Below are 14,434 nucleotides of genomic sequence, written 5' to 3'. Positions count from 1 at the left end.
CTGGGAAAGGACGCGCTTGGCCTCCAGCAAGGCGGCCATATATGTTGCAGGCGTGCTCCCGAAGCAATACTTTTTACATGGCGGTTGTTGGAACCCCCTTAAAATGAAGAATTTTAACGGGTATCTTTTGGTTACCAACTAGTCAAACGCTCGAATAGAATGCATATGCTGTCTTGTCCAACTCCAGACTGATGATGCAAATAACAACCAACGCCATCTAACCCCATGTTCCACCACCACCACCACCCCTGCCTCCTCTCTTCTGAGTGCTGAGACGCCAATCATCCTCCCCGCCATACCGGTTATGGAGCGGCTGTATCCTTTCTGCCGCCTTCCTCTTCGACAGCTTGTCTGTTGGTGCCAACTTGAAGAAGGTAGGCGCCGCGTCAATAAGCCACTTGGGCTCAATCGCCGTGGTGAAGTGCATGTACTCCCTGGTGGTGAGCACTAACGTGTGGTAAATCACCCATTCCGCCTGCTTCCCGAACAGCGCCGAGCTCGGGTGCAGGTACACGGGTGTGCCTTCTGTCAATGTCTTGTATCCCTCCTGAGGGTCCTTGCGGGCTGTGTTGCGGAAGAAACCGCTGCAGAGAGCTTGGCGGACCCTGTCTGTCTCGCGTCCACAGCTGACGATGGGGTGACGATGACGATTCATGATCTTGACGATCTGATCCCGCACATCCTTGGCACGGCGCATCGAACGGGCCTGAATGAAGTTCTCGTGACACCAGGTTGGAGAGAAGCCGTGATTCTTCCACGAGTTGTACACGTTCAACAGTGTCAGATGGTCGCCGTGTGGGTCGTGGAACTTGGCCTTCTTCTGGTCCGCTTGGTTTTGCTTGTCTTTTGGCCGGTAAAAGATGGTGGTGAGGTTGAGCATGGCAACAATGCTCACAACTTCATCCGAACAACCCTTATCGACTGAGGAGATCAAGACCTTGGAAAGAGAAGGCTCCATGGGGAAGTCGGCCATTTTTCGCCCGAGGCGAGTCAGCAGACCTTCGTCGTCCAGTGCTCCTAGGGCATAAAGCTCCTCCAAGGCTGTAAGCATAGTGTTGACGGGTGGAGGCTAAAGCACGGTTAGTAACCCAATAAGTCAAGCTGTGGGGTTGCAACAACATACATCCATAAAGTCAAACCGGATAAGGTCGTTGATTCCCATGGCCTTGAGCATGAGGATAGTGTTGGACAAGTTTTGTCTTTGGATTTCGGGAATAGTCGTCGGAAGCATCTCGGACTGGTAGGCTGCTTCGGTGTACAGCCGGAAGCACTTGCCGGGTCCTGTGCGGCCGGCGCGACCTGCTCGCTGATTTGCCTGCGCTTGGGAGATAGGGGTGACAATGAGCGAGTCCATGCCGAGTTTGGGATCATAGGCGTTTTGTTTGACGAAACCAGGATCGATGACATAGTAAATATGATCAATCGTAATCGACGTTTCGGCAATATTGGTAGCAATGACGACCTTTCGGCTGCCAGGCGGTGCAGGGTCGAAAATCCTGCTCTGCATTTCGCTGGGAAGGGCAGAGTAAACAGGGAGAATGATGAGTTCCGGCACTGACGGTCCTAGTGCTTTCATGCGTTCAAACAAAATCTCACAGGACGTGTCGATCTCTTCTTGACCTGTCAAGAAAAGAAGAATATCACCCATGGGTTCGCTCAAGTGGATTTGCATGACGGTCGTCAGCGCAGCATCGAGATAATCAGATTCCCTAAAGATCGTTAGCACCCAACTTACATTGCACGTGGGAGATCCTGACTTACGGTTCACGAGAGTAGAGAATCTCGACAGGGAAGGTTCGTCCTGGAATGGTAAAGATGGGACAGGCATTGAAGTATTCGCTGAATTTATCGGCATCCAACGTAGCACTGGTGACGATGACCTTGAGGTCCTTCCGGCTCTTCATGGTCTTCTTCAACAAAGCAAACAGAACGTCTGTGGCAATAGTACGCTCGTGTGCTTCGTCCAACATGATGACTGAGTATCTCCGCAGTTCAGGGTCGATCAAAATCTCACGTTCCAACCTAGAGCATGTCAGCAGCTATTGGGGTGCTAAACAAATGGGCATCAACTTACATGCCGTCCGTCATGTACTTGATCTTTGTCGCCGGGCTGGTTACATCCTCGAATCTGATTGTGTACCCGACCTCCTCACCCAGTCGACAGCCAACCTCCTCAGAGACACGCTTGGCAACCGAAACGGCAGCTACACGACGAGGCTGCGTGCAGCCAATAATGCCATTGCTGGTAAAGCCGGCCTCGGCCAGGTATTGGGTAAGCTGAGTGGTTTTTCCGGAGCCAGTCTCACCAACGACAATCAGAACTTGGTTCTCTCTGACAGCGTTGATCAGTTGTTCCCTGAAAGCGAAGACAGGCAAAGACTCTCGCTGCTCCTTGATGGTCATGTCGGACCTTTTGCCCGTGGGCTGATCCTTGGGCACCACGGCCCTCTTCCATTCGGGTACAGAATCAGACTCTACTTGGGTTGCCTGGGCACGCCGTCGCAAGTCGCTAGCAAATTGTCGGTTCTCGGGATTAGCCATTGGATCCTGCCATTGGGACAAATCGACCTTTGTCTTTTGCTGCTGTTCTTCGGCTTCCTGCTGCTTCATCTCCTTTCTTTCCTTGGCAAGGTTGGTGCCGGCCATAGCGGCACGATTCATGGAGCCATCTGGGGCCTTGACAACGCGGATGGGTGATAGCTCGAGAGACTGTTTGGTCTGTCCGGCCAGAAATGGGGGTTCTTCGTCACGTATCTCGATGTCGACGTCCTCTTCCAACTCCATCTGCCCTGTACCGTCAAGGGTTGACTTGTACTCTTCCTCCAAATCTGGGTAGTCTGAGGCCTTTGCGATTCCAGCAGCAATCATTTGTCGAATCTCCCATCTTTCAGGCGAGGTCATTCTCTTCTTCTGCTGCCGGGCAATAGCAGTCGCCATGAACGAACCTGTCGGGTCGTTTCCTCCTGTTGGTCCACCACCCAGAGCCATCATATTGGCACCTGATCCCATCCTTATTTGGGGTGCCATATCCACGCCTGTCTCCTGGTCGATATCCTTCATTGACAAGCCTACCCTGTTGCCCTCAATCTTGACAACTTTGACCTTGACATTTTGCCCTCGCGTCACGACATCTTCTGGGTGGTTGACTCGCTGACCAAACGCCGAGATGTGCACCAAGCCGTCAACCTTCCCCTTCACACCATGAATGTTGACAAAAGCGCCAAAGTCCTTTACACCTGTGACATGACCGTCGTACACCTTGTTGAGCTGTGGAGTATCGTCGAGATCGCGGGGAGGTGGCCGTCGATACGAATCGTCGTCGTCTCGGTAGCGGTCATTTCTCTGACGTCCTCGTTGTGGAGACCTCGATCGGGATCTGGATCGTGACCTGTACCTGTCCTTGCGTTTTCGTCTCGAGTCCTCGCGGCGGTCATCTGGTGTTCTGCTTCGTTTCCTCGGCGGTCTTTCTTTATTGCCATTCGATGGTTTTGGCGCAAGGCTCTCGAGAATGGCGAATGTGTCATCGATAGCTTCCACTTCTACCTCCTTGTCGGGAATCGCAAGCCCTTTGAAGACCTTGGTAGTCTCTTCAGCGGATCGATCATGGCGCTGGCTGCTGTCGTCGTTGGTTCGGTTCTGTTGTCCTTTGAACTTTGGATGCATAGTCCTGACTAGCCTGTCTATGCTATCGACCAAACTCGGCGGGAAATCGCTGGCACCGACCGAGGCCAGCTTGGCCTTGAAGCCATCGAGAGAATCGCATTCGAGGCGCTGGGCGATGAGGAACTCGGCCAGTGTTTTTTCGCTAACGCCTAGATGGTTTTGCAATTCCGACGTGATCTTGGAAACGAGCGAAAGCAGCTCGAGGGACTCCAAGTCGTCCATTTTGTTGGTATGGGTTGGATAGTCTGAAGCCAAGGTGATGGATCACCAAGAGCTGTTGGAAGTTTGAGCACCACCTATCGCATGTTCCAAATCAAGGTCGCGTCGCTCGCGCTGGAGATTCTGCCATCAATTTCCCGACCGCCTTTTGCAGCAACCCTAACCCTCCAAAACCTTCTTCCCCAGGCACGCCACTCCAATGTCCAAGCCTAGACCAAAAACAGTCAAGCGTCATGCAAGTTACGCAAGCTCCCCCTGGCACAGCTGACCTCTCGGACCCATATTCTTGCATCACTGACGCAGCTCCACGCCCTCGAACCATCATCACCCGAACACACCACTTCGTCATTCCTGAGATTCCTCACCAGAACACCGAATTCTACACTACAACAAACACACTCACTTCTCCAACAAAGCCCTCTTTTACCTATCCATTGCCATGTGCTCGACCGACCTCTTCCTCGGCATCCTGGCCATCCTCTTTCCCCCGCTCCCAGGTACGCGAACCCTGCCCCACCACTATGTCATGTCATGATGGTTGCCTTTCGCGCTGCGTCAACACCATGGCGATAAATCACAACGGTCAACAGTTCAAAACTAACGATACTTTTTACTCACTAGTTTGGGTAAAGCGCGGAATTTGCTCTGCCGACTCCCTAATCAACATCCTCCTTCTCTGCTTGGGTTTTGTAAGTCGCCTCCCCCGATCTAGCTCCATGAATCACTCTCCTAACCAATCTTAAGATCCCTGGCCTAATCCATGCCTGGTACATCATCGCCAAGTACCCCGACATCCCCTACGACTACGACTACCAAGCCCCCTCCAACGCCGAGCACGGCCGCGTCTACGTCTTTGTCCACGACAACAACCACCGTCAAGGCCACCCTCACCAAGGTCAACCCCGTCTCCAAAACCAGCAACCCAAAGCCCATCCTCAGCCAAACTACGGCACCACAGCCCACAACAACAACAACCACAGCAGTGGCCACGAAGAGGGCGTCGCCCCTGCCGCTGGCCCCTCCTCAGGTGGTCCTCCCCCAAGTTACGCCCAGGTTGTCGCCCAAGGTCCCGGAGACCACAAGGTTCAGACCCAAGATTAGAAGTTTCGTCTTCCTTCTTACCACAGTTTCACTCCATCTCTTCAACGGAACGCAACCACCGCTGCTGCCAAGGTCACAGCAACAATCAACCCGATCAAATGGTGGGACTGGACCTAGGATGTCCCAGATGAGTCGGATCTCCCCATGCCGCCACGGTGCTCGCGGCCTTGTTGCGCGGAGGACTGGAGGGGAAGTGTGACCTGGAGCAGGAGAAACTCGAGGGCTGGTGACGCCACCACGGCTTCGGGTTGGCGTACACGCAGAGGTAGCAGGAGGGTGAGCTGGATCCCGTGGAGGGGAAAGCTCTGGTGATTTCTTTGGACACGGTGCTTTGATGTTTTGGGTTTGGGCGGCTTCTTTTGTTTCATTTTGGTCAGGCGTCTACGTTGTGGGGTTATGGATGGGCTGGGTGGCACGATGGGATGGATGTATGACAAATGCAAGAAGGTTGAAACGGAACCGCTATAGGCTTGTGTAAGTAGGTATGTACAGGGTACAAAACGAATATCATGACACCTTGAGCGACCTCTCTTCCAGGACTTCAGTGTCTTGGATTTTTCTTGAGCGATGGTGCCGATTAAAACAGCATGGCGCTGTCCATTATATGGAGTTGTAGAGTTTCATATCAGTCACTCTTAATCTCAGATGCCTTTGAACAAACCTATAGGTCTCTGTGCAGCTTCAAATATTGAAATGAACAAACGGTTATCGACTTGTTCACCTATTAACCTTGCAACAGCAGTCACATTTTCGCTCCCTGTTCACATCCTGATCACGTTCAGGTCACCGGAAGCAGGACTCATGAAGATGGCATTTCTCAACGCACTAAACTCAAGTTCTTGTCCCGAACCCTAACCCGAAGTCAACGCCATGCCTCTTCATATTTCCATCGCAGATTCCCATTCATCTCCATACGATGTAACCCCAACGCCATCCATTCCCCCTTTTTTGCATCGAAAGTACCCCAAAAGGAAATCAATCATCCGCCTCATCCTCACCCACCGCCAACTCAAGCAAATCATGCCTATCATGAATACTAGGCCCAGGTCTCTCATTCGGCACCGGCTCCTTCCAATACCTCATCAAATCCTGTGGCAAGAACGTATAAAAGCTCGGCTTGATTCCCTTGACATAGCGAACCACCTTGAAGGTCCCACCCCCAGGAAAAGTGCAAGTCGAAACCCCAATCGTCAGCTTCATGCCCACCCTCAGCTGCTCAAGAATCAGCTCTTCAAGAATAAACGAGGACTCCTCCTTGGCTTCTTCATCGGTGAGCTTGTCAGTGACGTCCCACCCGTCTAGGACAATAACTGGGTGACCTTGCATTGTGCCACAGGCCTGGATGGCAGGGGCGGATGGGTTGGACTTTCTGAGGTGCTCGCTGACGACGGCTACCCTTTGACGCATCTCTTTTGTGGGTGGGGTGATGGATGTGATCTCAAAGGTGCGCTCGATAGGGTTGGTCACCTCCATAGCGTTGACATTGGGCGTGCTGCTACCACCAAGAGTGGGTAGGACCAAAGTCGCGATGAGAGCCACGGTGTGGAGGGCATGGTTGCGGTCAAGATCCTTGTTGTCAACAAGAAGAGAAATAGCATCGCCGTCCTCTTCCTCGCAGTGGAGTGCCGCAACCGAGCGGTTGAAGGCACCCGGAACCAGTTCCAAAGCGTTGCTCACGAGACCAATCTCCTCAAAGGCTTGGTCACAAAGCTTGATGGCTCTGTTGATATCGTCGGCGTGCTCGGGGCAGACATCATGGAGGATCAGATACTTGAGAAAATTCTGGATGGTGTTCGAGGCGATCCAGATCATTTCCATCTCGCCGCCAGACATGTCAAGGACTTTGTGAGACCTGGTTGGGTTAGTCAATACCACCCAACACCCGAAAGCAACAAAACACTCACATGAACCCAGCTACAACCCCCGTAAAGTCCACATCCCAATGCTCAGAACTGGCCGGATGATAGAACCGACCACCACCCTCCCCCCCACGATGAATCACATCATCCGACACCATGTCCCTCAGCTCGCCCTTGGTAGACTCCCGGATCAGGTCATCAGGCAGCTTATCCGCCCCCTGGAACTGGCGAGCAGTGGCATCGACACCGCCAAGAATGAGGTACTGAGTAAAGACTTGGTTTCGGACGGCATCCAGGCGGCGCCGGGCACGGTACCGTTGGATGCCCTCTTCGATGCGCTCCACAAAGGAACGGTCGGGAGAATAAATCAGATTCTTCTCGTCCCATGCCTCGGCGGGAGTTATCACCGGCTCGCAGTAATACTCTGTGATGGATGTTAGCTACATGGCATTACAAAAAGGTTGGAGTGTATAATGATGGTGCACAGCCACCTGGACAGTGTCGACTCACCCTCAAACCCGGTCGGCTTGGTGGCCTTAGATTTCTTTTTCTTCTTCTTCTTCTCCTTGCCCTTGTCGTCAGGCTTGCCCACCGTTGCTCCATTGAATAGCTTTGTCTGTTCAGAGATATCCGGGATCTTGGCATCATGGCTCCCGTAGACCTGGTCGCCGATCGAGGCGGTGCCTGTCGGCAAGGAGTCCATGATTGCTGGGATACGGCTGCAAAGTATTGAGGACGAAGGGGTCGGGTGAGGGAAATGTGGCCGGGTTGCCCGAAGAAGAAAGGCTGGAATGAGAAAAGAGGCTTAGAGATGTGATATCGACGCGAGATCCTGCCCTCTGAATTCAAAAAACAAGAGATTGAATGGGGAATGTTCTGCGAAGGCAACAACCTGGAAACAAACAGGCGGGGCGGAAGAGTTGCTCTGAGAGTTGCGAGGAAGGAGCTCAGGCCACTCACGTTGATAATATACCGTAGACTTTGCACTTACTCCAAGGTATTAATAGTCTGGTAAATTCTGCCCAGTTTCATCTCCTGTAACTGGAAGCTTCGCTTTGGGAAGGAGCTACCAGAGGCAAGTGCGATAAGATGGAATGACAGATGGTGATATCGGAGCAATCTGGATCCACATCCGAGATGCCAACCTTAACATTCTCTTGCAAGCACGGTATTAGGCAGCCATTGCAGCCTGTAGAGAAGCCGTGTGTTTGCTGACTCCCCGGTGTTTCGTTTGTTCCATGTCAAGAACTGTCAAACCACCTCAGCGGTTGCTCTCTTGGGTGAGTTTTGACCTCATCTTCAGAGGCCACCAAATCCCAAAAAGGAAACCTCTGCTCTCGTTATTGACGATGACAGGGACCCTAAAAGCGCCAATCTCCGCAATGTTTCATAGAAATAATTCTCTTTGCTTTCTCTCAAGACATCGTCAAAGATGTTGGTGATGTTCTGCTTGGAGGAGGCCTGTCGTCAAACGGTCCACAAAACTAATGCATGCAAGCGACCCAACTGCCGGCCATCAGCTCACTCACTTCCGCTGCACTAACAATTCTTGGTGGGTACGCTATGCAAAACCTGGTAAGGCGCTGGCAAGACAGCTGAATGGCGGGGCCTCCAAGCAAGTTCAGCACCATCTGAACGGAAAACCGGCCATCTTGCAACTTGCTGACCTTTTTGATGATACGATCCAAGATGTAAGGTAGTAGGGAGGTATCCGTAAGCCTCGAAGATACGAGTAAAAAATGATTCACGGTATCGCCTTGCCATCGCAGAGGAACTCCGCGTGGTGTTTCTGGAAGGGTGAATGACACCCACCATGATCTTGTCGAGTCCGTATCAGGAGACACTGCGAGATGGGAGATCCTGTCTGACAGGTTGATAGCCTAGGTATGCAGGTCATGCCATGACCCCAATCCACGTTGCCGCTGCAGGACGCTGCGGTCAGCAGGGAAAATGATGAATGGACAAGCCTTTCACAAGGCAGATTTCGGAAGGTAAAGGTAGGAAGGGGGTTGCCCTGTGTATGGGCCGTGGCTGGACAGGACGCCTCTGGTGCCGAAGGTTGTGCCTGTATACGTGTGTTTCCGCCCCCCGAGGACCGCCACAGCCCGCGGGGAGCAGTGTTGATGATTTGACGGGAGACATTCACAGTTAGGGCGAGTGGGCGCAGTGACGAACAAGTCCTCCCCGACCCCTGTTTGCAGTCTGCATGAAGAGGACCCTGAGGGATGCCATTGGTTGCCCAATCCTTTGGCGTTGGCGAAGCGATCCACTATTGTGAGTGCGGAGAGACCCCTCATGAGATGGGATGCGCTTTGGGAGTTGGAGGTTGGCAATGCGCTCCGCCTCTGCGATGCGCCGACCACCAACCCCCATGCCGTTCCCCCCCCCCGATCCGCAAAACTCCGCGTCTTGTAGAAAATGTCCGCTTTTCCCATCTCATTGACCCGCTGCTTTCCTTCAACCAACATCTCCAGAGACCATCATCGACCCTTGTTTTATGTTTTGACAGACCGACGCACCTCGATGCACCCAGCTCTCACAATTGCGGCCCGACCCCTCCCCCCAATACAAATAGGCAGCCCGCAGGCAAATCCACACACATTTGATTCGCATTTTCTCCTTGGAAATTCTGCGATCATAGAGAATCGTCCCAAAGAATCGCCAAAATGATTAGCAACAGAGAGATCCCCAAGCACGCTGATTTGCAGCCCTACAACTTCGCCGTCGCTGGACAGTAAGCGCACAGCCCTGCCTCGTCGCGCGCGCATGGCGCAAAGGTAACTGACGAACATGTTTTTTTTGTATAGCGATGGCACACTCTGCGATCCCGAAGGCGAGCTCTTCATCAAGCCCTGTGTCCAGCAAGAAATCGACTTTTACGAAAAGGCCTTCAAGGACCACCCCGCCTTTGCCGACTTGATGCCCGAGTATCTTGGCACCCTCGTCCTGAACGACGCATCCGATGTCCACGATATCGAGGAGCAGATCCCCGCGGCTGTTGAGCATATGACCCAGCACTTCAAGGAGGAGGCTGTCCGCATGGCCAAGCAACACGCTGCCGACGTCGCGGCGGCCGAGGCTGCCAAGGAGGCAGATGCGCTGGCTGCTAGCAAGGACAATGTCTCCTGGAAACCCAACAAGAGCCGCAAGATTGCCACGGACAAGTCAGTGGTGTTGGAGAATGCTGCCTACGGGTTCAAGCGCCCCAATATTCTGGACGCCAAGCTTGGTCAGAGACTTTGGGCAGACGATGCGCCCATGGAGAAGCGCAAGCGGTTCGACGAGATCACCAAGGTCACCACAAACGGATCGCACGGTTTTCGCATCGCGGGCATGCGCGTATACAAGGGGGGGGAGAACCCAGACGAGTGGGACCAGGAAGGCTACAAGGTCTATAACAAGGACCATGGCAGGCTGGTGGTCAACAAGGACAACGTTGTGGATGAGATTCGCAAATTCATCTTTAACCCGCGAGCGAATATCGACGAGGACCTTGGGCGGGCTGTGGCCGAGGCTTTCGTCAACGACCTGAAGAGAGTGGAACAGGTCCTTGCCAGCTCAGAAACAAGAATGTACTCGGCCAGTCTGCTGTTTACATTTGAAGGAGACGGTGATGCGCTCAGGGCGGCCATCGAGAACCAAACGCCAACAACCCCACCAAAGGAGGCTACCGAGAAGGAACCTGTTCCCCTCGCGTCCCGCGTTGACAGCGGCATCGTTATGGACGGTGAAGGAGAGATTATCCTGCCGCAGGGGAATGGTACCACGATTAATGGAGTCATTGAGGGAGACGTCAAGGTCCTCCAGCTCGCCGGGGAGGCGGAGAGCGATGACGAAGAGTTTGCCTCACTGCCAAAGATCTACTCGCTCAAGCTGATCGATTTTGCGCATGCCACCTGGGTTCCTGGGCAAGGACCAGATGAGAACAGCCTTTTTGGCGTTAGAAGTCTTATCAAGATTTTTGAGGAGTTGACGAAATAAAGGGAAAAAAAGACCATAGACGAATTCCGGCGCATAGAAAGAGTGGTGCATATGCATATGGGAATCTCATGATAATGACCGGGGGAAAGGTAAACATGATCTCGGGATCTTGGAGACAGATAGCGTTGAATTTCGAATACCCACTTCCGTACATTTCAGCGCAGATTTACTCTTCTCAATCTTTTGGTTCAGTCTGTGTCACATTTCGGGAATGTTAAATGCGAAGTTGTTGCGCGCAGAATGTAGAATTATTCCCGTCTGAGAAGAAGGTACGGCTGCCATCCTCATGTGTCGAAGAGCTTCGTAGCAATAGCTCATTCTCCAGGCTGACCAATCAAGACGTCCCGTTTTCCTGCTGATGTTGAAGACATTAGAAAAGTGAGTCTGTCCAAGGCCTTTCGTTGTGTGGGATCCTGGATGACGGGAAAGCAGAGCCCCCACTAATAACCGCTAAATTTCCAGCCCTGCAGCCCTACGCTCAGCTCTCCTTCCAGCACTCAACGCTAAATAGAGCTCAGGCGTCAAACGCGTCTCCCAGCAAAAAAAGCACCCTACGAGCATCTCGCATCGAATCTTTCATCTCGCTGGGAACCTACCATCCAAATTCCAGCCACAATGTCCATCCCCGGCCTAGGGCACATATCGGCCCAGGTATGTCTCTTAGGTCTCCCCCTCCAACCATTTACTAACACTCTTCCCAGCAAGCCTCCCTCCCATCAACCCGCACTCTCACCCTCCACCCCTTCTCCGAATGGCGCTTCCAAATATCCCCCACTTCCACCGCCACCTGCCGACTGCTCTCCGGAACAGCCGAGCGCGACGGCACCGAGCTCGCCCAGACAAAAACCTACAACCTCACCCGCTGCCGCTCCAAGATCGTCACCTTCACGGGCGCCACGCTCGAAATAACGGGTGAATTCGAGTCTGAGCACGTAAAACACTACCCCCATTCTGCCGACTCGCCTTTTGTCGCCTATCTGAACTTGCACTTCCTCCTCCAGGCACGGAGGTCGCAGAGCAGCAGTGGGAGTGGTCATGGGCCGAGGGTTATGATCTGTGGCCCGCCGGCGAGCGGGAAGAGCTCGCTGGCGAAGATGCTGATTGGCTGGGCGACGAGGCAGGGGGAGCAGCCTGTGCTAGCGACGGTGGATCCGAGGGATGGGATGTTGGCTTTGCCGGGGACGTTGTCGGCGGCGGTGTTTGCTACGGTGATGGATGTGGAGGACCCGGAGGGGGGGGTTGGGGTGGGGTGTACCCCGTCTAGTGGGCCGAGTGCGGTGCCGGTGAAGTTGCCGGTGGGGTATTATTTTGGGAGGGAGAGGGCGGAGGATGATGAGGGGCTTTGGAAGGATCTGGTGAGACGGTTGGGGAGCTCGGTGAGGGCGAAGACGGGGGGGGATCAAGGGGTGAGGAGGGGAGGTGTGGTTGTTGATACCCCGGCCGTAGAGGTGAGGAAGGGGGAGGTGAAGGTAAAAGGGGAGGATGGAGAGGAAGAGAGGGAAAGGGGGGGAGGGGTGGAGGGGTTGATGCACGTCATTAGAGAATTTGCTGGTAGGTTGGGTGTGAAACGAAGAAAAGGGGAGAAGAAGGCTGACGTGGTGATGCAGTCAATATCGTTATCGTGCTTGGGTCACCAGACTTGGAAGCTGAGTTGAGACGCCGGGATAGGAAGACACCACTAGGGGAGCCGATTGAGATTGTGAATCTTGACAAACCTGATGGAGTGGTGGAACAAGACAGACAGCATCTGCTCTCGTCACGCAAGGCTCTGATCAAGGACTACTTTTTTGGCGATTCCAAGCGAGCTCTTAGTCCTTCGGTGCAGTCGTTTGGTTTTGACGACGTCGTGATCTTTAGGGCCGTTGATGGTAAGCGTCCTGGATCTGAATCATCATACATACAACAGCTAATACATGAACAGCCATGGATCTCGACGACCCGAACCAGGTTCTGGAGCGCGCAGAGATCTCAGAGGAAATGTCACACTGGACACTGGCGGTCATGGATGCCTCGGTCAATGACCCCCTGGAGACAATACGACAGGCGCCTGTCATCGGTTGGGTTTGCGTATCGGACGTGGACAAGGACAGGCGGAGACTGAAGATACTGTCTACGGTTAGCGGCCGGTTGGCTCGGCCGATGGTCTGGGGACGGTGGCCGGAGCCGTATGTCAACCTGTTGGGTTAGAGAAATTGACGGTAATACAAGCAAAGGCCATCTACAATACATATTGTCTCATGGTTCCCACTATGTCTTTCTCCCATTATGTCTTTCTCTAGTCTTACTCCGGCAAGGCGGCTAGTTCGATGGACAGGGCGGCCATTGAATCCGAAGCAGATCAATTTCAAGGTTCTTATGACGGACTGCCTCCTTCGGGGTGACTAGGTGTATATTGTATTCGCACAAGTCCCCTTCTCTTCCTTACCGTCTTCGTTTATATGAAGTTGCTATGACGCGGGCTGTGACGGATGTCTCGAGGGATTGCCCTTGCTTCGCCAAGCGAACGTTGTGTGGCCAATGCCATCCCAGTTAGGAAGGTCGATGAGCTTAACCAGACTGCCGGATCCTTTCATGCCACACCTATATTCAACGTCAATGTTCAAGCATTCAGGGTCTTTTCCCACATCTGTTGCTTCATATCCATCTCAAAAGTCAAACGCCTCCTCGCACAATTTACCTACACCTAGCCACGGGCAAGGGGAGACCACGAAGCAGGCCTCACCAGCCATCTTCACCCTGGCATGTTGGTTTCCCCGCCCAGCAACAAACCTGGAAAACGCCAATGCTCCTGCAGCGGGACAAAATGCAGGAAACTCTCCATGCAGGCAGCCGGAATGTCAAACAAAACTGGGGTGGCAGGGTCCAGCCGGTGAATCAACCCAGCCGCAGACGGGCAAGCAGTAGGAATGTCAGTTCCGGCGTACATTTGGGCTGGACGGATGACACGTCGCCCGAGAGAGAGGCAGTTTTCTTCTTATGGCATTTGGATTTCAAAAGTCAAACGCCATGCGGGGTTTCCCTCTCCCACTGCCAAAAATGCCAAATCGGTTTGTCGGGAGCAATCTCCGAGAAAGGATCGCTTGAACAAGTTTTTTTTGCGTCAGCAAAGCGCGTCAAAAATGTGATACTAGCAGAATTCTCTTACGGTATTCCCCACCGTACCCAGGAGAGACGATATTTTCCGAGCTGCTGGTTTGTAACAGAAAAAACCAACCCGTCATCTTCACTTCCGTACGATGGTGTGTTCAAACCTTTTTAGGCCAGGGCGGAAAAACTCACCCCGGCATGATGAATTGGGTTCAACGGCGGCGGGAGCCCCCGCGATGCACAGACCGCCCAGGGCAGAGAGGCGGTTCAAGGAGGGCACGGATCAAGCAGATCTCCGAGGGCCTGGAAATCCATCGTGTCATATGCTCTCTTTTCTCCCAACAGGTACTTTTTCATCTCTTGAGACATGGGCCTCGATAATGGCAAGCCGAAGCAGAAGTCTTCAGGCACGGCGACGCCTTGACAAAAGCAGGTTGTTCCCTCGGCAGCACTTGGAGCTTATGCGTCCGGTTGGCTGGTCGGGCCAATGGCTGGGCATTCTTCCAACACCCACACACCCACTT

The 14,434-nt window shown here is 53.3% G+C and overlaps 5 protein-coding genes across 5 annotated transcripts; 3 read left to right on the top strand and 2 right to left on the bottom strand.

Moving 5' to 3' along the window:
* Positions 1–97: 97 nt before the first annotated feature.
* PRP22 (DEAH-box ATP-dependent RNA helicase prp22) lies at positions 98–4,040 on the bottom strand. The gene is made up of 4 exons (XM_062914814.1): positions 2,075–4,040; positions 1,762–2,022; positions 1,124–1,709; positions 98–1,069 (listed from the first exon to the last, which is right to left on the bottom strand). Exons 1-4 carry the CDS (start codon positions 3,883–3,885, stop codon positions 218–220), a joined length of 3,510 nt encoding a protein of 1,169 aa, XP_062763578.1. The 5' UTR covers positions 3,886–4,040; the 3' UTR covers positions 98–217.
* A 33-nt stretch (positions 4,041–4,073) lies between these two features.
* On the top strand, positions 4,074–5,495 carry QC763_609910 (uncharacterized protein). The gene is made up of 3 exons (XM_062914813.1): positions 4,074–4,379; positions 4,504–4,571; positions 4,627–5,495. The coding sequence occupies exons 1-3, from the start codon at positions 4,322–4,324 to the stop codon at positions 4,981–4,983; spliced, it is 483 nt and encodes a 160-aa protein (XP_062763577.1). The 5' UTR covers positions 4,074–4,321; the 3' UTR covers positions 4,984–5,495.
* Positions 5,496–5,736: 241 nt separating this feature from the next.
* QC763_609900 (uncharacterized protein) lies at positions 5,737–9,091 on the bottom strand. Its single transcript, XM_062914812.1, has 3 exons — positions 7,353–9,091; positions 6,888–7,266; positions 5,737–6,835 (listed from the first exon to the last, which is right to left on the bottom strand). The coding sequence occupies exons 1-3, from the start codon at positions 7,543–7,545 to the stop codon at positions 5,959–5,961; spliced, it is 1,449 nt and encodes a 482-aa protein (XP_062763576.1). The 5' UTR covers positions 7,546–9,091; the 3' UTR covers positions 5,737–5,958.
* Positions 8,947–11,042, top strand: QC763_609890 (uncharacterized protein). Its single transcript, XM_062914811.1, has 2 exons — positions 8,947–9,576; positions 9,650–11,042. The coding sequence occupies exons 1-2, from the start codon at positions 9,509–9,511 to the stop codon at positions 10,821–10,823; spliced, it is 1,242 nt and encodes a 413-aa protein (XP_062763575.1). The 5' UTR covers positions 8,947–9,508; the 3' UTR covers positions 10,824–11,042.
* A 193-nt stretch (positions 11,043–11,235) lies between these two features.
* Positions 11,236–13,010, top strand: CLP1 (Cleavage polyadenylation factor subunit clp1; the record flags this gene model as incomplete). The annotated part of the gene is made up of 4 exons (XM_062914810.1): positions 11,236–11,474; positions 11,525–12,374; positions 12,431–12,691; positions 12,745–13,010. The coding sequence occupies exons 1-4, from the start codon at positions 11,439–11,441 to the stop codon at positions 13,008–13,010; spliced, it is 1,413 nt and encodes a 470-aa protein (XP_062763574.1). The 5' UTR covers positions 11,236–11,438.
* Positions 13,011–14,434: the final 1,424 nt, after the last annotated feature.

Source organism: Podospora pseudopauciseta, chromosome 6, assembly GCF_035222475.1.
Source record: "Podospora pseudopauciseta strain CBS 411.78 chromosome 6, whole genome shotgun sequence".
Lineage (NCBI taxonomy): Eukaryota > Fungi > Ascomycota > Sordariomycetes > Sordariales > Podosporaceae > Podospora > Podospora pseudopauciseta.
The sequence above is the reverse complement of the archived record's forward strand: the minus strand, read 5'-3'. Positions and strand labels throughout refer to the sequence as shown.